The sequence below is a fragment of the Rana temporaria genome, chromosome 5 (assembly GCF_905171775.1).
Source record: "Rana temporaria chromosome 5, aRanTem1.1, whole genome shotgun sequence".
NCBI lineage: Eukaryota > Metazoa > Chordata > Amphibia > Anura > Ranidae > Rana > Rana temporaria.
In genome coordinates, this window is record NC_053493.1 from 121,989,133 (window position 1) to 122,010,663 (window position 21,531).

General features: G+C 44.0%; 1 protein-coding gene across 1 annotated transcript in view; it reads right to left on the minus strand.

Moving 5' to 3' along the window:
* Positions 1-21,531, minus strand: part of STT3B (STT3 oligosaccharyltransferase complex catalytic subunit B) — a 190,091-nt gene that overhangs the window by 79,006 nt on the left and 89,554 nt on the right. The window contains exon 4 of the mRNA XM_040353087.1: positions 103-168. Coding sequence (XP_040209021.1) covers positions 103-168 — 66 coding nt within the window. The remainder of the gene's footprint in view (positions 1-102; positions 169-21,531) is intronic.

Below are 21,531 nucleotides of genomic sequence, written 5' to 3' on the forward strand. Positions count from 1 at the left end.
CTGATCACAAAGCTCAAACCATTTTGCATACTACCATTTTAAAGGGGCATTGTTGGACAACAGAAAAAAAAAATAAATAAAAAGCATCTGGCATGAACTTACCATGTAAAAATAAGACAAACAGCAGCATATCGTCCAAAAGACAGAGCCCGTTTTTACGGATTTCACCTAAAATGATAGAAGACTGTATAAGAACATGAAGCACAGATACCAACAATACAGGCAGTTATTTTTCCCTTTAATTCAATGGGGAACTTAATGTTCCAAAAGATTACATGAAAAAAAAAAAAAAAATATATCCATGTTTTACATGTATATTGAGATAAATAAATAAATAAATAAAGAGAGAGACACATACACTATATATATATATATATATATATATATATATATATATATATATATATATATATATATATATATATATATATATATATATATACACACACATATATATATATATATGTATTACACATATACACACACACACACACACACACACACACACACTATATACATATATATATACACACACACACACACATGTTTTACACTAAACTACAGTATATTCAAGACTATTGCTCTCTTTTTGGTCAGATAAAGATTTCATATTTACCACATGCAGTTAGCAGGTAGTGACAGTCAATGCAGAACTTTACAGCTTTACTGCCACATTGTAAACCGACTGCAATTGAGTTTCTGCAGTTCAACAATGTTTACAAACTACATACAGCTTAGTCAAAGGATCTACCCCTATTCTGCACATATAGCCCATACATAGTTGCATGGTGTCTAGGTAGGAACTAGGAAGCATTCTGTATTAAATATTAATTTAAAAGAAAAAAAAAAAATTGTATGCATGTATGAGAGAGAATATAATATAAATATATATATATATACACACACACACACACACACACACACACACACATCCAGGGTGCCCGCGATGTCGGCAGCTAAAGCCAAGCAATCGCTTGACTCTCTGCTACCCCCGCTGCCATCCTCGGTAAGGGAATCAGAAAGTGAAGTGTTGCGGCTTCACTTCCTGGTTTCCTACTGCGCATGCGCGAGTCGTGCTGAGAGTCAGGGCTCAAGTCCTGCGGGAACGCGTGGGAACGGAGTTCCTGCACTTTTTTCACAGCAGGAACGCAGTTCCCTTTGCAGGACTAGAGCAGCCGAGCCAATCCTTCACTAAACGGCGATGCCCAGCTCGAGTCACTGTCAGGGGCAGGCGAACCTTAGTAATCCTTTATGTTACTGGCCGCTTCCTGTATATGGATATGGATTCATCGGGTAGTGTGCGGGTATTCCGTCACTTCCTCGATGCCGCAATGTCTCCTGGGAGCTTTTGTCATTGATCCCAGGAGACATTGCGGAGGTCTGCCACAAGTTATCACAGGATTTGAGTGGAGTGGATCTTGGGTGGGAGTTCCCACACTTTTTCCCCCAGGACTTGACCCCTGCTGAGAGTCCTCACTGGTCCCCGCTGTCTCCTGGGACCAGTGTGTTTCCCAGAAGACACCGGGGGGGGGGGGGTTTAAACAGGTATCTGCACCCCCCCTGAAAAATGCTAAATGTGACACCGGAAGGGGGGGGGGGTTGCGAAAAGCAGAGGTTCACTTTTCGTGTGGACCTCCACTTTAATATTTCTGACTCTGAACACAAAGAATAAAGCTGGAAAACACACAGGAATTTACGGCTGGATTTTTAGCATGATTGCACAGGGCAAGCACATACCCGTATGAACAGTGGCAGGACTGTCTGAATCATAAAAGAAGACCGAACAGAGTTGCAAATGGGTTGGCAGCTCACATAAGAATTCCAACAAAATATTTAGCTGTTGGTTTGGAAATTTTAAGGGGCTATCCACACCAGTGGGTGCCATTAATGTGATCTCTGTGGTGTGCACAGTGTATGTGTGCTGCATTATACAAAGCATTGCAGTGCTTGCTCTAACTATTGGCTCTCTTTTTTACATCACAGTCTATTACCTATGTGTGTGGCAGCAATACTGTGTAAAAATTCAATAGGTCATACTTTATTAGCACAAACCAGCACAGTTCAATAGCAAATAAGGCACATTTGCATGTCTAAGCCTTGGGCAGTGCTGCCAAATACAACCTGTTGGGCTGGTATGAACTACCTTTAAAATGAGAATAATTTAAAGTACCGTGTATGCATGCAGCAGTGGCCTCATTTATTGCATCAAGTTCACAGCCCCTCTGGATGTCTGGGGACAGCAACAGTATGGACCAGCCAAAGGAATAAATACGCACTAAGAACGGTCTGGTCGGGACTTTTCACATACAAAGTGGTGTGTCAGGCAGGGCCAAATACTAAAACAGGAGTTTAGAAGCAGAAGAACGCTTTGGTAGAAAAGTCACATGACCTATGAAAATCACATGCATGAGTTTTTTGGTGCCATCTTTTTTTTTTCTATTGGCAAATCACTGATAACGGATAGGGATGCATCTGCTGAAAATGAATACTTCCCATAGTTCCCTGCATGTCATAAAAGGGGGTAAAGCCTGAGTGCTACTCCCCATGCCTTCTATGCACACATGTAAGGTGTCTGTTACAATCCAATATTTGACTTGGAATATAAGACTTATAGCTGGATTCAGAAAGATTTACACCGGCGTATCAGTAGATACGCCGCCGTAACTCTGAATCTGCGCCGTCGTAAGTTTACCTGTATTCTCAAACCGAGATGCACTTAAACCTAGCTAAGATACGACAGCCTGCGCCGTCGTATCTTAGGGTGCAATATTTAGGCTGGACGCTAGGTGGCGCTTCCGTTGAGTTCGGCGTAGAATATGTAAATCCCTAGATATGCGGATTCACGAACGTACGTGCGCCTGTTGCAGTAAAGATACGCCATTTACGTATGGCGTCTTCTGGCGTAAAGTTATTCCATCAAATAGCTGGCCTAGTCAATGTTAAGTATGGACGTCGTTCACGCGTCGAAATGTGAAACCAATACGTCCTTGCGGCGTACTTTGGAGCAATGCACACTGGGATATGTACACGGATGGCGCATGCGCCGTTCATAAAAAACGTCAATCACGTCAGGTCACGAGTACATTACATAAAACATGCCCCCATTCTCATTTGAATTAGGCGCGCTTACGCCGGCCACATTTACGCCGACGTAAGTTAGGAGGCAAGTACTTTGTGAATACAGTACTTGCCTCTCTGACTTAAGGCGGCGTAGCGTAAAGATGCGGCGCCCTACTTGAATCTGGCCATTAAAGTGGTTGTAAACCCTTTACAACCACTAACCTACAGGTAAGCCTAGATTAAGGCAAGAAAGTGCAAGAAATATCCCCCAAACCTAAAAGGTTTAGGAGATATTTGCACAAAATTGCAGCACCGATGTATACGGCGCACTGAGCGTGCCGCTAACTGCATCATACCGTTGGTGGCGGCACGCGCGGAAGTGACATCATGGCTGCTCCGGCCAGTCACAGCGCCGGAGCAGCGATACCCGGAAGTCACTCCAGGTATCATGGCGGCGTTGGAGGAGGCGAACGAGGGCTGCTGCGGGGGCTTCGATTTCAGGCAAGTAATTCACAATGAGCTAGTATGCTTTGCATACTAGCCCATTATGCCTTTGTCTTGCAGGTTGTCATTTAATTGTTTTTGTTGACAGAAGTGTTTACTTCCTATTTATTGTATTTTGTTACTCAATATACATATTTGGGTTATTCTTTCCTGTATGTTCAGCTACCACTGCTTATTTTCTCATCCATTCTGAAGAAGCCGAAAAGAGAAACGCGTTGATTTAAGAACACACAATACCATTATGACAAACTAAAGTGTTAATACTAGAGTAGTCATTGAGTTTGCAAGATAACTGAAATACATCACAGTTGATACAATTTCCTGCTCAGTAATTGCAGCATTCTAGTCTGCATCTCCCCAAAGTAATACTTAAAACCTGGCCTGTTAGTGGGTCCTGAGGACAGGAGTTGAGAACCCCCAATTTAGAGGACGTTGCAGAGCTAAAGGTTCTCAATACTGATATTGCCCACCTGGCTATACAGCAAGGCTGAATTAATACAGTGGGTATCGAAAGTTTGGGCACCCCAGGTAAAAATTTGTATTAAAGGGGTTGTAAATGTAAATGTTTTTCACCTTAATGAATCCTATGCATTAAGGTGAACAAACATCCGACGGTACCGGAACCCCCGTTTTACTTACCTGACCCCTCGAAAGTCCCGCGCACGTCCACGCGATCCTCTTCGGTTCCCAGCCTGGCCGTTGATTGGCTAGACGCCATTGGCAGGCGTTGCTGTCAATCACAGCGGATGACGCGGCACGCCAGGGGGCGGGGCCGAGTGATACAGTCGGCGGCTGTGCCCGCCGCTGTATCACAGGAGCGCACTCGCAAAAGCTTTCCACCATGCAAGCTTGCATGAAGGTGGAGAGCTTTTGCGAGGAGGAGCCAAAACAGCCACCGATGGCCCCCAGAAGACAGGGTTAGGGTACACACTGTGCAAAACGAGCTGCACAGTGGAGGCAAGTATAACATGTTTGTTATTTAACCACTTCCATACCAGGTACTTACGCAGCTTCCCGCCCAAGCCAATTTTCAGCTTTCAGCACTGTCGCACTTTGAATGGCAATTGCGCGGTCATGCTACACTGTACCCAAACAAAATTGGCGTCCTTTTTTCCCCACAAATAGAGCTTTCTTTTGGTGGTATTCGATCACCTCTGCGATTTTTTTTTTTTGCGCAACAACTAAAAAAAGGCTGAAAATTTGGAAAAAAAATTACGTTTTTATTTTTTTCTGTTAATTTTTTTGTAAATAAGTTTTCTCTTTCAATTACGGGCACTGATATGGCGGCACTAATGGGCACCGATGAGATGGCACTGATGGACATCGATGAGGTAGTACTGACGGGCACAGATGAGGTGGCACTGATTGGCGGCGCTGGTATGCGACACTGATGGGCACACATAGGCGGCACTGATGGGCACACATAGGCGGCACTGATGGGCACACATAGGCGGCACTGATGGGCACACATAGGCGGCACTGATGGGCACTCATGGGCGGCACTGGGCACTCATAGGCGGCACAGATGGGCACTCATGGGCGGCACTGATGGATACTTATGGGTGGCACAGATGGGCACTGATAGGTGGGCACTGGGCATGGATGGGCACTGTGGGGTGGCACTGGGGTGGCACTGATGGACACTGGGGTGGCGCTGATGGACACTGGGGTGGCGCTGATGGACACTGGGGTGGCAGCACTGATTTTTGCCAGGTTGCCAGTCAGTGCCCATTTGTGGGCACTGACTGGCATCTTTTTTTTTTCTTTATGCTTTTTTTTTTTTTTTTTTCTGTCATTTTTTTTTTTTGTCATTTTTTTTTTTGCCCACCCTGGTGCTCCAGGGTGGGCATCCCTGGTGGTCCAGTGTGGCGATCCGAGGGGGGGCTGCGCTGATAAACAATCAGCGCTAACCCCCCCTGTCAGGAGAGCCGCCGATCGGCTATCCTCTCCTCGCGTCTGTCAGACGCGAGTGAGGAAGAGCCATCGGCGGCTCTTCCTGTTTACATCGTGATCAGCCGTGGTTGGACACGGCTGATCACGTGGTAAAGAGTCTCCGCCGGAGGCTCTTTACCGAGATCGGAGATGCAGGGTGTCAGACTGACACCCCGCATCACCGATCGCCGCGATGCGCGCCCCCACGGGCGCGCGCGGCATGAAATCCTGCAGGACGTTCTGGAACGTCCTGTCAGGATTTCATAACCACTTCCCGGACGTAAATCGGCCATAGGCCGGGCGGGAAGTGGTTAAAAAGAAAAAAAAGTTTGCCTTTAGTGTTCCTTTAACCACTTCCATACCAGGTACTTACGCAGCTTCCCGCCCAAGCCAATTTTCAGCTTTCAGCACTGTCGCACTTTGAATGGCAATTGCGCGGTCATGCTACACTGTACCCAAACAAAATTGGCGTCCTTTTTTCCCCACAAATAGAGCTTTCTTTTGGTGGTATTCGATCACCTCTGCAATTTTTTTTTTTTGCGCAACAACTAAAAAAAGGCTGAAAATGTGGAAAAAAAATTACGTTTTTATTTTTTTCTGTTAATTTTTTTGTAAATAAGTTCTCTTTCAATTACGGGCACTGATATGGCGGCACTAATGGGCACCGATGAGATGGCACTGATGGACATCGATGAGGTAGTACTGACGGGCACAGATGAGGTGGCACTGATTAACGGCGCTGGTATGCGACACTGATGGGCACACATAGGCGGCACTGATGGGCACACATAGGCGGCACTGATGGGCACACATAGGCGGCACTGATGGGCACACATAGGCGGCACTGATGGGCACACATAGGCGGCACTGATGGGCACACATAGGCGGCACTGATGGGCACACATAGGCGGCACTGGGCACTCATGGGCGGCACAGATGGGCACTCATAAGCGGCACAGATGGGCGGCACTGATGGATACTTATGGGTGGCACAGATGGGCACTGATAGGTGGGCACTGGGCATGGATGGGCACTGTGGGGTGGCACTGATGGACACTGGGGTGGCGCTGATGGACACTGGGGTGGCGCTGATGGACACTGGGGTGGCAGCACTTATTTTTGCCAGGTTGCCAGTCAGTGCCCATTTGTGGGCACTGACTGGCATCTTTTTTCTTTATGCTTTTTTTTTTTAGACTTTTTTTTTAGACTTTTTTTTTTTTTGCCATTTTTTTTTTTTTTTGCCCACCCTGGTGCTCCAGGGTGGGCATCCCTGGTGCTCCAGGGTGGCGATCCGAGGGGGGGCTGCGCTGATAAACAATCAGCGCTAACCCCCCCTGTCAGGAGAGCCGCCGATCGGCTATCCTCTACTCGCGTCTGTCAGACGCGAGTGAGGAAGAGCCATCGACGGCTCTTCCTGTTTACATCGTGATCAGCCGTGGTTGGACACGGCTGATCACGTGGTAAAGAGTCTCCGCCGGAGGCTCTTTACCGAGATCGGAGATGCAGGGTGTCAGACTGACACCCCGCATCACCGATCGCCGCGATGCGCGCCCCCACGGGCGCGCGCGGCATGAAATCCTGCAGGACGTTCTAGAACGTCCTGTCAGGATTTCATAACCACTTCCCGGACGTAAATCGGCCATAGGCCGGGCGGGAAGTGGTTAATGTGCATAACGAAGCCAAGGAAAGATGGAAAAATCTCCAAAAGGCATCAAATTACAGATTAGACGTTCTTATAATATGTCAAAAAAGTTAGATTTTATTTCCATCATTTACACTTTCACAATTACAGAAAACAAAAAAAATGGCATATGCAAAAGTTTGGGCACCCTGCAGAATTTATAGCCTGCAGTGCCCCCTTTGCAAAGCCCAGACCTGCCAGTGTCATGGATTGTTCTCAATCATCGTCTGGGAAGACCAGGTGATGTCAATCTCAAAGGTTTTAAATTCCCAGACTCATCTGACCTTTCCCCAACAATCGGCACCATGGGTTCTTCTAAGCAGTTGTCTAGAAAACTGAAAATAGTTGACGCTCACAAAGTTGGAGAAGGCTATAAGAAGATAGCAAAGCATTTTCAGATGTCAATATCCTCTGTTCGGAATGTAATTAAGAAATGGCAGTCATCAGGAACAATGGAAGTTAAAGCAAGATCTGGAAGACCAAGAAAAATATCGGACAGAACAGCTCGCAGGATTGACTTTTGACGCCACGTTTGACTGCACGATCCCTCCAGAAAGATCTGGCAGACACTGGAGTTGTGGTACACTATTCCACTATAAAGACATACTTGTACAGATATGGTCTTCATGGAAGAGTCATCAGAAGAAAACCTCTATGTCTTCACCACAAAAATCAGTGTTTGAACTTTGCAAATGAACATATAGACAAGCCTGATGCATTTTGGAAACAAGTTCTGTGGACCGATGAGGTTAAAATAGAATTTTTTGGCCTGAATGAGCAAAGAAAGAAGAAAGGGCGCAGAATTTAATGAAAATAACCTCTGTCCAACTGTTAAGCATGGGGGTGGATCAATCATGCTTTGGGGTTGTATTGCAGCCAGTGGCACATGGAACATTTCACGAGTAGAAGGAAAAATGGATTCAATAAAATGTCAGCAAATTTTGGATGGTAACTTGATGCCATCTGTGAAAAAGCTGAAGTTAAACAGAGGATGGCAAAGATACCTCAAACAAGAATTGAGACTCTTGGCTGGCTACAAAAAGAGTTTACAAGCTGTGATACTTGCCAAAGGGGGCAGTACAAGATATTAACTCTGCAGGGTGCACAAACTTTTGCAGACGCCAGTTTTTGGTTTTCTGTAATTTTGAAAATTGTAAATGATGGAAGTAAAATCGAACTTTTGACATTATGTCTAATCTGTAATTTGATACCTTTTGGAGATTGTTCCATCTTTCCTTGGCTTCGTTATGCACATTAATACAAATTTTTACCTGGGGTGCCCAAACTTTCGATCCCCACTGTACTGTAGCAACTGTGTCATCGTATGTTGCGTTGGTCCTAGTACACACAGGCCGAATGTCAGGCAGCATGGGCCGCAGTCGGTCAATGCGGCCAGCTTCTGACGAAGGGCCATCACCAAAGAAGGTCCGCCTATTGGCTCCCAACCAACGCCCAGACTGGATTGTCGTGGGGCAGGTTAGTACAGTGGCCTCTTCTGAGGGGTCAGTTTGTTTTCCGTTCAACTACTGGTTGGTAACTAGGCTTTAAAGTGGTTGCAAAGCTTTGTTTTTTAAAACAAACATGTCATACTTTCCTCCACTGTGCAGCTCGTTTTGCAGAGTGGCCCGATCCTCAAATTCTGAGGTCCCCTGGTGGCTCTCGCGGCTCCTCCTCACATCAGATAACCCCCTAGGAGAAGCACTCTCCCGGGGGGTTACCTTGCGGCACGCTCAAGAGTCCAGCATTTGTTTCCATAGACACGAATTCCGGACACGGCCCCGCCCCCTGTGTATTTGATCGACAGCAGTGGGAGCCAATGGCTGTGCTGCCATCAATCTATCCAACCAAGAGCAGAGGACCCCAGGCAGAGGAAGAGCGGGTCTCCGCCGGGTGAAGTTCCAGGACTCGGGTAAGTAAAATGCGGGGGGTGGGGGGGTGCAAGTGCGGTGACTGCCAGACGTTTTTTCATTTTAATGCATAGGACGTATTAAGGTGAAAACACACAATGGTTTACAACCCCTTTAAAGTAGGTCATTAATTATAATGGAGCAGGTCTGTTGCTGTAATGCACAAATGTGATTGGGCATGAGGGCATAACATGTCAGAACAGCAATAATGACTAAACAAAATGAAAAATATATTTTTAATAGCAAACCAGTTCACAAGGATGCATTTCAGCTGCATATTTAGCCGTTTTACAATAAGTCAGAATGGCACAGTGTAAATTACCGCTGAACCATGATGGCTTATTTAAAATTTAATGCCACAGAGCAAAAACTGATCTGCAATATATAATTATTGCCATACATACCTCTGAAAATAAATGTCAGCTCTAATCCTCCTGTCCCCTCACATTTCACTTGCAATGCGCTGACATTGTGCAACTTATTACCCTCAATCACAAGTGCCTATAAACTTTTGCTGACCTATGTGTGTTAAATCTTCAGAATGTTATCTGCATGGTGGTTTGGTAGTTTGGAATCTGGTGGGGCAGACACAAGACCAGCCACCCCGCACAGAGACAGCAACAGTAACCCGTCTATTACAGGAAGCTCTTGCATAGAGGCAATGCTTTTTAGGGGATTACTGTACAAATGTGGAAGAAATACACAAAGCACACCAAGATTTAAAGGCCAAGTTCACATGTTTCACCTGTTTTTAGGATGCAACATGTTCCTAAGGGTCCTTTCACACGGGCGGACGAACGGACCGTTTATTACAAGTCCGTTTGCGGACTTGTAATGTATCCCTATGGGATTGCAGACGTTAGCGGATGATGCATCCGCTAACGTCCACAACGATCCGCGTCCGCAAAGTTCCGCTTTTTCAGACAGAAGAAAACCCTATTTTCGGCCTAGTTGGCCGATTATTGTTTTGATTAATCAAATAATCGGATAAGAACCTTAAAAAAAATTTGCTGTGATTTGCATTTTTTGGGGCCAATTTGTTGTTGGGCAGATTAGAAAACACCAATTGCCACAAAAAAAAATTTCTGCAGCTTCTCCATTGAAGAATATTGAACCAAAAAAACACAATGGCACCGTTTTGCGTAAAAAAATAAAAGTCCTTTCCAAATACACAGCAGCTGAAAAAATTATGGATGTGAAACAATGTAAATGGACGCAGTGTCTTTCTGCAAAAAGCACAGAGGTGTGACCCAGGCCTGAGATGTTTAGTAACATAATGGGGTTAAAAAAACTAAAATTAGTACAAAAAGAGCAAATAATCACTACCGTTAGGGCTCTTTCACACGGAGCGGATCCGTATTGATCCGCCCCGTGTGTGTCCGTCGTAAGGGGTTAATTTTTTACTGTGGGACAGTGAAAGTAATATTTACCATAGAGATTTGCTTTTTTTGTACTATAAAAGGGCTAATTTAACTGCTTGCCGACCAGCCGCCGTCATTCTACGGCGGCAGGTCGGCTCTGCTGGGCGAGAGCCCGTAGCTATACGGCGGCCCTTAGAGCCGCCACTAGGGGCGCGTGCGCGCCGCCGGAGGCACGCTCGCCCCCGACTCCTGTGCGTGTGCCCGGCGGGCGCGATCGCCGCCGGGCACACGCGATCGCTCGTTACAGAGCGGGGACCGGGAGCTGTGTGTGTAAACACACAGCTCTCGGTCCTGTCAGCGGGGGAAATGCTGATCCTCTGTTCATACAATGTATGAACAGAGGATCAGTGTTTCCCCTAGTGAGGCCACACCCCCCCCCCACAGTAAGAACACACCCAGGCATACTTAACCCCTTCCCCACCCCCTAGTGTTAACCCCTTCACTGCCAGTGGCATTTTTATAGTAATCCAATGCATTTTTATAGCACTGATCGCTATAAAAATGCCAATGGTCCCAAAAATGTGTCAAAAGTGTCCGCCATAATGTCGCAGTACCGAAAAAAAAAAAAATCACTGATCGCCGCCATTACTAGTAAAAAAAAAAATATTAATAAAAATGCCATAAAAATACCCCCTATTTTGTAAACGCTATAACTTTTGCGCAAACCAATCAATTAACGCTTATTGCGGATTTTTTTTACGAAAGATATATAGAAGAATACGTATCGGCCTAAACTGAGGAAAAAAAAAGTTTTTTTATATATTTTTGGGGGATATTTATTATGGCAAAAAGTAAAAAATATTCATTTTTTTCAAAATTGTCGCTATATTTTTGTTTATAGTGCAAAAAATAAAAACCGCAGAGGTGATCAAATACCACCAAAAGAAAGCTCTATTTGTGGGAAAAAAAGGACGCCAATTTTGTTTGGGAGCCACGTCGCACGACCGCGCAATTGTCTGTTAAATCGACGCAGTCCCGAATCGCAAAAAGGTCTCTGGTCTTTGGGCAGCAATATGGTCCGGGGGGTAAGTGGTTAATTTTTTTAACCCCATTATGTTATTCTGGCCGATTAATCGATTATGAAAAAAAATGATACTTGATTTCATTATCAATTATTCGATTCGTTGTTTCGGTCCTAATTTAGTGTGTAACATGGTCACAGTCTGTAGAACTCCTCACCCCACATCCTGAAACTCCTACCCTTTACGAAATTCAGGGGTTGTTCTTGGCGTGCCCTGTGTTATTGCGCGGCTGAGTGCAGTTAGGTATGCACAGACGCATAATTAAATCACAGATCTGTGAATGAAAAGACTGTCAATCTGTCATTGCAGTGCAGAGACGTCTAGATCCTAATGAAGCACAAATGTAGCAATGTCACTTGTACTCCATTAATACCTATACAATGGACCTGCGTTGGTGGACTAGTCTCCAGGAACCTGAGCATAACACCTGTTATCTACTAGTCATGGTTGAAATGCTTTAAAAGCCCCAATACTAAAAAAATTACTTTTTTTTAAGCCAATGTGGGTGCAAAAAGTTAAATTAACCTTTAAAACCACTATGCTATGCATGTTATTTAAAAAAATGTCCCAGCGGCACTTTGCAAACCCATGTCACCCTGGACACTAGCACTAAAATGCACTAAATCTAAACACAAATAACAGGGATTTGTAGGTGTGTAATGGTTTTGCACAGAGCAGCCCAGAACCTCCTCTTCTCGAGCACCTCTTCTGTGCTCCTGGCCCCTGCCTCCTGTTCAGTGTCCCCACAGCAAGCGGATTGCTATGGGGGCACCTGAACCATGCCACAACTCTGTTCATTCAGACACAGCTGCAGCCCTACCCACCTTTCTTTCCGCATTGGCTGACTGATAGCTGCGGAAGTTAATAGCGCCATGCTGCCGTCTCAACCAATGAGGGGAGTCTCGGGCAGCTGACACTCCTGCAACATCGCTGGACCTAGCAGGTAAGTATTAGGGGGGCTGAGGGAGCTGCACGTAGAAAGCTTTTTTTAATCTTATCTTAATACATAGAATGAGCGAGGGGGCATTATTAGTGCCCACAGCATGGGATTGTGGCCATCCCAATAGTATCTATAGTGGGTTATTAGTTGAGGTAATTGAGGCACAGGCAGTTGAGGAAGTTTAGGCGGGAAGTCTACAGGTATTTAGAGCGGGAAGCAGGTGTTTTTTGAGCGGGAAAGGCACGTGTACTGGATGACTCATCCACGTGCAGGGAGGGGTATATAAACCCCCCTTGTGAGGGCAGGTATCAGGTCAGTTACCTGAGAGGTTTGAAAAGCCCCCCATCCCCCCCACCCTGTCGCTGCACCTTATATGTGGTTTGTCACCCTTGAATCAAGGGGGGACTTTGTTTAAATATTTTATTTATGGTACTCGCTCGAGTCCTAAGACTGAGTGAGATTTGGAAAGATTTGAAATAATTTAAGTTTTAAATATTTATTTATTTAATTTAATAAAGATAAGATTTTAATTTATATTACAATGTTTGTATTATATAGATATTTATACCAATAAAGGTGCCGCGGCCAATTTATCACCATCTTTGATGGTCCTGGTTTGGTTTTATTATTTATTAGGTAAGAACTGGTATGGCCTACATTCCCATGCATCAAGATCAAAAACCTTCTGCCTTTATAACCACTTTAATATTCACAATTGCTAAACTTACTGTTAGTGGATTTCCTATTTGCATACATCGTTCAATACACGCGACAGTATTTTGTAAATTATATAAAAGTTGGCATACCCTTCTCTCCAGTGCCCTGCTGTCAATCATATCCTTGTGTGATAATTATACAATTATCACACCTACAACCATTTTAAACATGTTATTACATGACAGGAGAGATAAGGTATACCTCCCGTGCACAGCAGGGCTGTTATGGTCACACACTCCAAAGGAGGTTAATACTAGGTTATTATAAACAGCCTTTTTACCTCCTTAAAAATCATAAAGCCACTTTCATGGAAAAACAAAAATCTATATAGCAAGCAAAAAAATAAATAAGTTAAATATAGCATATACAGTAGCTACACAATCCATGGGCCTCTGTAGTCCTAGAATAGTTTGCACAGACATAACCACAAAAAGGTGCAATCCAATTAGTGGGTAGGTTTATTAAAATTAGGCATCTTCTCTCAAAATGTCCACTCCCACTTCCATCCAGTTCTTGTATGCCACACAACATGCCCACCCCTCCTCCGCCTCCTGTGCTGCTCTCACTGCCAGCAAAGCATGTCAGGTCTGCAGCAGATCTGTTGTAGCATTAAAATACAAAGTCTTACTACTCTACCGAATACATGCTAATGCCCCGACCCATGGCCTGCCAAATCACATACTAGTTAGTACTCCCTACCGAATACATTCTAATTGCCCCACCCATGGCCTGTCAAATCACATACTAGTTAGTACTCCCTACCGAATACATTCTAATTGCCCCACCCATGGCCTGTCAAATCACATACTAGTTAGTACTCTCTACCGAATACTGTCTAATGGGCCCACCCATAGCCTGCCAAATCACATACTAGTTAGTACTCTAGCAGCACTCCCTGCCTCCCTGTATACACTACAAAAAGGACCCAAGGAGCGCGGCTAGGTCTCTTACAGGCAACTGAAAGAACTAGTATTTTTTTGACGAACTACTGATGACGTTTTTATGCATTTTTTTTTATTACCGGACAATTGATTTGCATTTGCAATTAAAGGTAAACAGTGATGTCCAAACCCCCAGCCTGTGGACTGGACAGAGGAAGTGGCAGAAGAATGATGATGTTATCCCTCTACTCGCTCTCTTCCTAGTATTAACACATTCCTTACCAACACATTTGCATGCAGCACACTTTTTGGACCAGATTTAGGGAAAGGACTGAAAAGCTTGAGTGCTGCTGTACATAGGGGATTGCAAGAGGCCAATACAAAGTCACATTAAGGTTTTTTACCTTCTGTGCCAGCTTCCTATGGGGGTACTTACCGGAAAGGAAGAGCCAGGAACGCCGTCAGGGGACCCCCAGGAGGAGAGGACCAGGACTTGACAAATTTGCTTGGAATCTAGGTGCCAGCTAAAAAAGTTAGGAGCCAGAAACGCACACCGTCCCGCCGTGCTCGCGTGCAGAATCGAACGCATAGGAAAGCGGTGTTCAATCCACACGTGAGGTATCGCCGCCATTGGTAGAGCGATAATTCTAGCCCTAGACCTCTAACTCAAAACATGCAACCTGTAAAATGTTTTAAACATTGCCTATGGAGATTTTAAAGGGTAAAAGATTGTTGCCATTCTACGAGCGGATGCAATTTTGAAGCGTGACATGTTGGGTATCAATTTACTCAGCTTAACATTATCTTTCACAATATGAAATAAACTGGGTTAACTTTACTGTTGTCTTATTTTTTTTTATTAAAAAAAATAATTTTTTCCCCCCCAAAAAAGTGTGCTTGCAAGACCGCTGCGCAAATACGGTGTGACAGAAAGTATTGCAACGACCGCCATTTTATTCTCTAGGGTGTTAGAATAAAACATACACTATATATATATATATATATATATATATATATATATATATATATATATATATATATATATATATATATATATATATATATATATATATATATATATATATATATATATATATATATATATATATATATATATATATATATATATATAAATGTTTGGGGGTTCTTACTTCTAAGTAAAGGGAAGGAGATGGAAACAGGCAGGGAAGCACTATTAGCATTGCTGGTTGTCTTGTCATACCAACTGCCACCACAGGATGGTGCCAGATTCCAGAAGGAACCATAGGACTGCAGAAGGCTGCAAAGCCACGGCCTTAATTACTGGCCGGTGCAGCCCGATGCGATCGCGAGGGGGGGGGGGGTGTGCACGAAGACAGGGTACCCCAGCTGTGCCGCCCCAGGCGCCAAGTCACTAATTAGAGTCGCAATTGCGACCTGGCACCTGGGGTTTGTCAAGGGGATATATGTTATTTTTTTCCTTAAAAATAACAAAGAACCTTTAGGGCCAGTTCACACCAGACGCAGTTCCGTACAGTTTTGTGTGCATTTTATCTGCACTAAAAATGCATGCACAGCGTTTTCCATGTATTCCAATGGCTCTAGTTCACACCATGCAGTCAGTTTCCGGTCAGTTTTTGGTGCAGAGCCTGACTGGAAACTGACTGCATGGCGTGAACTAGAGCCATTGGAATAGATGGAAAACACTATGCATGCATTTTGTGCAGCAAAAAATTGCACACGGAACTGCGTCTGGTGTGAACTGGCCCTTAGGCTGGGTTCACACTGCTTGCGGAGAGGGTCGCAGCATCCGTTATCCATTTCAGGGGTGAATTGGGTGCAAATTTTTGCCTGAATTTGGACCTGAAATGGAGCCAAAAACGCACAGGACCCTTCTGCTGTACGTTCCACAGTCGCTCCGGAGATGTGTGTACCAGCTCCATTGAGAGCCGACATACTCCCCTGTCATGTGAATAGGATTCAGTTACTTCAAACTACCTGAATTGATGTCTTTTATATTTGTATTTCTGCTTTAGGAGACTTTAGCCTTCACGATAAGTTATGACATGTAAAAAAAAATAACTGATCGCCATCTGCAGAGTAAATATTTCAGAACAGACATTTAAAAAAACAAAACAAAAGCAGACAGATTCATTATAACAAAAATGGAAGGCAATTGTTTGTGCACCAAAAAAAATAAAAATTCTGTACTATAAGTGAATACATTTTGTATTCATGATCATGATGATTACGGCTTATCTCAGAGCATTGCCGGTTTAATAAACTGAGATAAGGAGCAGGGAACATGTTCTCAGCTTCTCATCACAGCACATGGCTGTTTCGGCCAGTTTAACCACTTAACCCCCGTACCATATTGCTGGTCAAAGATCAGAGCACTTTTTGCGATTCGGCACTGCGTCGCTTTAACTGACAATTGCACGGTCGTGCGACGTGGCTCCCAAACAAAATTGGCATCCTTTTTACCCCTCACAAATAGAGCTTTCTTTTGGTGGTATTTGATCACCTCTGTGCTATAAAACAAAAATAGAGTGACAATTTTGAAAAAAAAAAAATATTTTTTACTTTTTGCTATAATAAATATCCCCCAAAAATATATAAAAAAAATCTCAATTCCAGTCCTCAGGCCCCCCCAACAGGTCAGGTTTTCAGGATTTCCCTCAGATGAAAAGGCTGTGGTGATTACTAAGGCAGTGAAACTGATCAAATCACCTGTGCAAAATAATGGAAAACCTGACCTGTTGGGGGGGCCTGAGGACTGGAATTGAGAAACACTGGTTTAGGCCGATACGTATTCTTCTACATATTTTTCGTAAAAAAAAAAAAAAAAAAAAAACGCAATTGGTTTGCGCAAAAGTTATAGCGTTTACAAAATAGGGGGTATTTTTATAAAAAAAAACATTTTTGCCAGTAATGGCGGCGATCAGCGTTTTTTTTTTTGGTACTGCGACATGGCGGACACTTGACAAATTTTTGGGACCATTTTTAAAGCAATCAGTGCTATAAAAATGCATTGGATTACTATAAAAATGCCACTGGCAGGGAAGGGGTTAACACTAGGGGGCGGGGAAAGGGTTAAGTATGTTCCCTGGGTGTGTTCTAACTGTAGGGGGGGGTGGATTGACATGGGGAAATGACTGATCTTCTGTTCATACATTGTATGAACAGAAGATGAGCATTTCTCTCCCTGACAGGACCAGGAGCTGTGTATCACACACACACGATAATATATATTTATTTATATTTAGATGTTCTTTTAAACTTTAGTTTCACTTTTTGAACTCGGCTGCACTGTAATCTCACAATATCTCACGAGATTACAGGCAGCCCACCCACTTTTACACAGATCTCGGCTGTTTTCAGAGGAAACGCTTCTCTGTTCTCCCTCTGAGAACTGAAGTTCTCAGTTTATTAAACCGGCTGCAGAGGAGTTAATTATCCTCTGAGAATTGCAGAGAACCGAACGGAGAAAAAAACTTCAGTTTATTAAACGGACACCTTAGTTTAGTTCTGAAGAGAAGTTTTCAGTACACAATATTCCAGGAAACACAGTAGCACAATGCTGTGATAACAATCCCTGTTGCATGTGTGACAGTTGATGAGCGATTAATGAGACTACACAGTTTGCAGTATTTACTGTAGGAAAGCTTCGTTCCCACAGCCTCAACGTGTTTTACAGCCAATTAGTTTGAGGTTAGATGGCTTTCTAAAGGCAAGAACTTTGGCACTTGGAAGACTTCAGTGTCTCAGCCTCCGCTTCTGACAGGCTGCCGCCATCTTGTATATATATATCTGTTCATGAGCTGTATGCTGGGTGTTGCATTAGGTTTGTAAAGGGGCCAGTTTCTCAAGCAGAGGTTAATGCTTGTATGAGGCCGGGTTCACACCTAAGCGAATCGAGTGCGGCTTAAACCGCATCCAATTCGCATAACATAAAAATACATTGATTTTAATGAGGCTGGTTCACATATGTGCGATGCATTCGCACTGCGCATTGGCCAAAAACGCGTGCGTTTTCTAGGCATTGCGGTGCGGCTCGGGTGCGAATTCTGGCCCATTATCTTCTATGGGCACGCATCTGATTTGCAGATGTGTTCAGTTCTCAGAGGTGCAACGGATCGTGCCCGATCCGCGATCCGAACGGGTCGACCTGTTCGGATCGGAACAGTATGCGATCCGCGGAACGCACCGCCGCTGCCTTAGGAAAGACCGCGGCTTCGGCCTAGCTCCGGAGCGGTCGGCCATCTTGGTACACTTGGCGGCGGTGCGCGCTGACGTCATCACCCCTCCCTCTGCTCGTGGATATTTTTTTTGCAAGAGCGCGCTGCGCCGCTGACTCTGCATGTAACCTGGAGACGGACCGAGTACATCAGTACAGTGAGTTGGCTAATGGCTTAATAGCCATTAGCCAACTCACTGTACTGATGTACTCGGTCTAGTAAAATAGTAACACTGTAATTACCATTTTTGCCACTGTAATAATAGTCATAGTCACAGTAACACTGTGTGTATAGCCATTTTCCCACTGTAATCAGTGGGGAAAATGGCTATACACACACAGTGTTACGGTTTACTAGTGTGGGGTCAATGTTGGCTATGGCTATTAATAATAGCCATAGCCAACATTGCCCCCACACTAGTAAAACAGTAACACTGTAATTGCCATTTTTCCCACTGTAATGGTCCCAAAATTGTCCGATGTGTCCGCCATAATGTCGCGGTCACGAAAAAAAAAAAAATCGCTGATCGCCGCCATTAGTAAAAAAAAAAAAAAAAAATTATTAATAAAAATGTAAAAAGACAAAACTTTTGTTTGTCGTGTTTTTTTTTTTTTTACTGATCCGAAAATGATCCGATCCGTGACTCCTGATCCGAGGATCGATCCGATTCGTGAGTTTTTTGATCCGTTGCACCTCTAGTTCTCATCAGGATTTCTCCCATTCTCCTCAATACACTCCCCCCCTTCCAGGTCTCCAAATCCACAGCTAAAACTGAGATGATCTGCTGAACAGCTCTCTTATCTCTTTGCAGAGATAAGAGCTGGAATTCGCACCCCATAAGTGTGAATCCAGTCTTAAAGCTCATTGTCAGATTGTCTCTATGGCTTCATAAAAAAAAAAAAAAAAAAAAACAACAGCACTGCATGCAGATATGAAAATCACTTTGCAGTCATTAGCCAAACAATTTTATCCTGATTCTACTTTATCATAGGAGTAAAAAAAAAAAAAAAAAAAAAAGCAGTTTGGGCTTTAGCTACGCTAAAACAAGCTCTAATGAGCATTGCACAATTGCATTTGACAATCAGTTGACCTCGTCCAGTAAGGCTTATATTTGACCCTTTGAGCGGAATTCTCCTGCTTTAAGCTGCTTTCGCATTTTTATTGACGTGTATGAGAGGGAGCAGCCGTTCAGAGATGAACAAAAGTGTACAGAAAGAAAATCTTTAGACCTGCAGTCCAATACGTTGGGCAACATTAAAGGTCTAATTTTAATAAACCTACCCACTAATTGGATTGCGCTTTTGTGGTTACTTCTGTGCAAACTATTCTAGGACTACAGAGGCCCGTGGATTGTGTAGCTACTGTATATGCTGTATTTAATTTTTTGTGCCTGGAATGCCCATGGTTTAGCCCCCTTTCACACTTGTGTGACTTCAAAGTCGCACAATTTTGGCAAGACACTGAGGTTTAGGCAAATACGATAGGAGAGGTAACTGTCAGCACAGATACAAAGTGCATGTATAAGTAGGGGTATGGTGATTAGTCCATTAGAAATAATAGTAACAGGCAGTTCAATGGTTAAAAATGCAGGTGATGTGGCTGTTCAATGGCGGCTGCTGTCCTCAGAGAGCTGACTCTGTGGTAAACAAAAGAGGGGTAGAGAAAGGAAGCGCCACCCAAGTGCAGTATTAAAGAGGTTCTTTTAATGACACATTGTACAAAACACACTTACAAGAAGGTAAGGAAAGAAGGCTCATCTGTATTATCCTGTAGTCCTAGTCCCGGATCCATGCGTTGCTTAGAAGTGAAGATGGCAGAATGTGTGGAGTCTTTAGGCATGTCCTGTGGCCATCAGAATGAGGCCTGTTCCAGCCTCACGGGTCATGTGACAGGTCACATGATAACTTCTGAGGACCCTCCTCCTGGAAGTGTTCCTAGGAAGTAATCGTGTGACCCGTGAGGCTGGAACAGGCTACATCCTGATGGCCACAGGACATGCCTGAAGACTCCACACATTCTGCTATCTTCACTTCTAAGCAGCCCATGGATCCGGGACTAGGACTACAGGATAATACAGATGAGCCTTCTTTCCTTACCTTCTTGTAAGTGTGTTTTGTACAATGTGTCATTAAAAGAACCTCTTTAATACTGCACTTAGGTAGTGCTTCCTTTCTCTACCCCTCTTTAGGCAAATAAGAATAAAGCAGACATTTTATGGTACCTGCACATGAGCAGGACTTGTACCTTTAAAAAGATTTGCAATAGATCAGGGCTCAACAAATCCCAGGTCGCCATGGTGACTAGGCTTTTGTCAGTTCCGAGCAGGTTGTTTTGTTTTTTTTTACATTTAGCTCTACCGTGGGAAAGCAGCAGGGCTCACTTGTCAGGTGGAAGCATTCGGGCGGCTCTGCTGTCACCCAACTGTTTCCACACACGCGTGTATAAATTGTCCACCAACTATATATCCGGGCTCCACTTGCCATCTGCGGACCCTGCAGGGTCTGCTCTACTCCCCATCTTGTTCCTGACCTGGAATCAAGGTGTAGAACGTTACTTCCCAGTCTCTGTTGACAGTTTCCCCGGTTAGTATGGCCAGGAAAGAACGCCCAGGCATTCAGCTTGTGGCACTGCCGAGGTATTATGGAAGCCCAGGTTGCTTTGATAGTGGCTTTAAGCCAGTCTGCATAGTTGGGTCAAGGGTCTCATCTTCTTGACAATGCCCCACATATTCTCTATGGGGTTTAGGTCATGAGAGTTTGCTGACCTATCAAGCACAGCGATACCATGATCGTTAAACCAGGTATTGGTACTTTTGGCAGTGTGGGCAGGTGCCAATTCTTGCTGGAAAATCAAAATTAAAAGAAAGAAATGCTTGAAATCTTACTGTGTGCAACGCATCTATATAAAATGAGTTTTGCTTTTTGAATTTAATTATGGAAATAAATTAACTTGTTGATATTCTAATTGTATGAGAGGCACCTGTATACTGCAAGTCCTGTGAATACAAAGGTTTTCTTTTTTACATTAAAAATACAAAATAAAACCATTAGGGAATGTTCAGACGGGTGCTTGGCAGCCTGTTTGAACCCATGCCAAGTGCGCAGTCCGATAGAGAGTGCAGAGCCAAATAGGCGGGTAAATTGGCGGACTTGCTGATGAATGTTTATACAGACTTCAACTGCATCTGCCAGGAAAGTTACCAATGCAAGCGGAATAAAACCCCAAAATGCAGGCACTGGATACACGCAA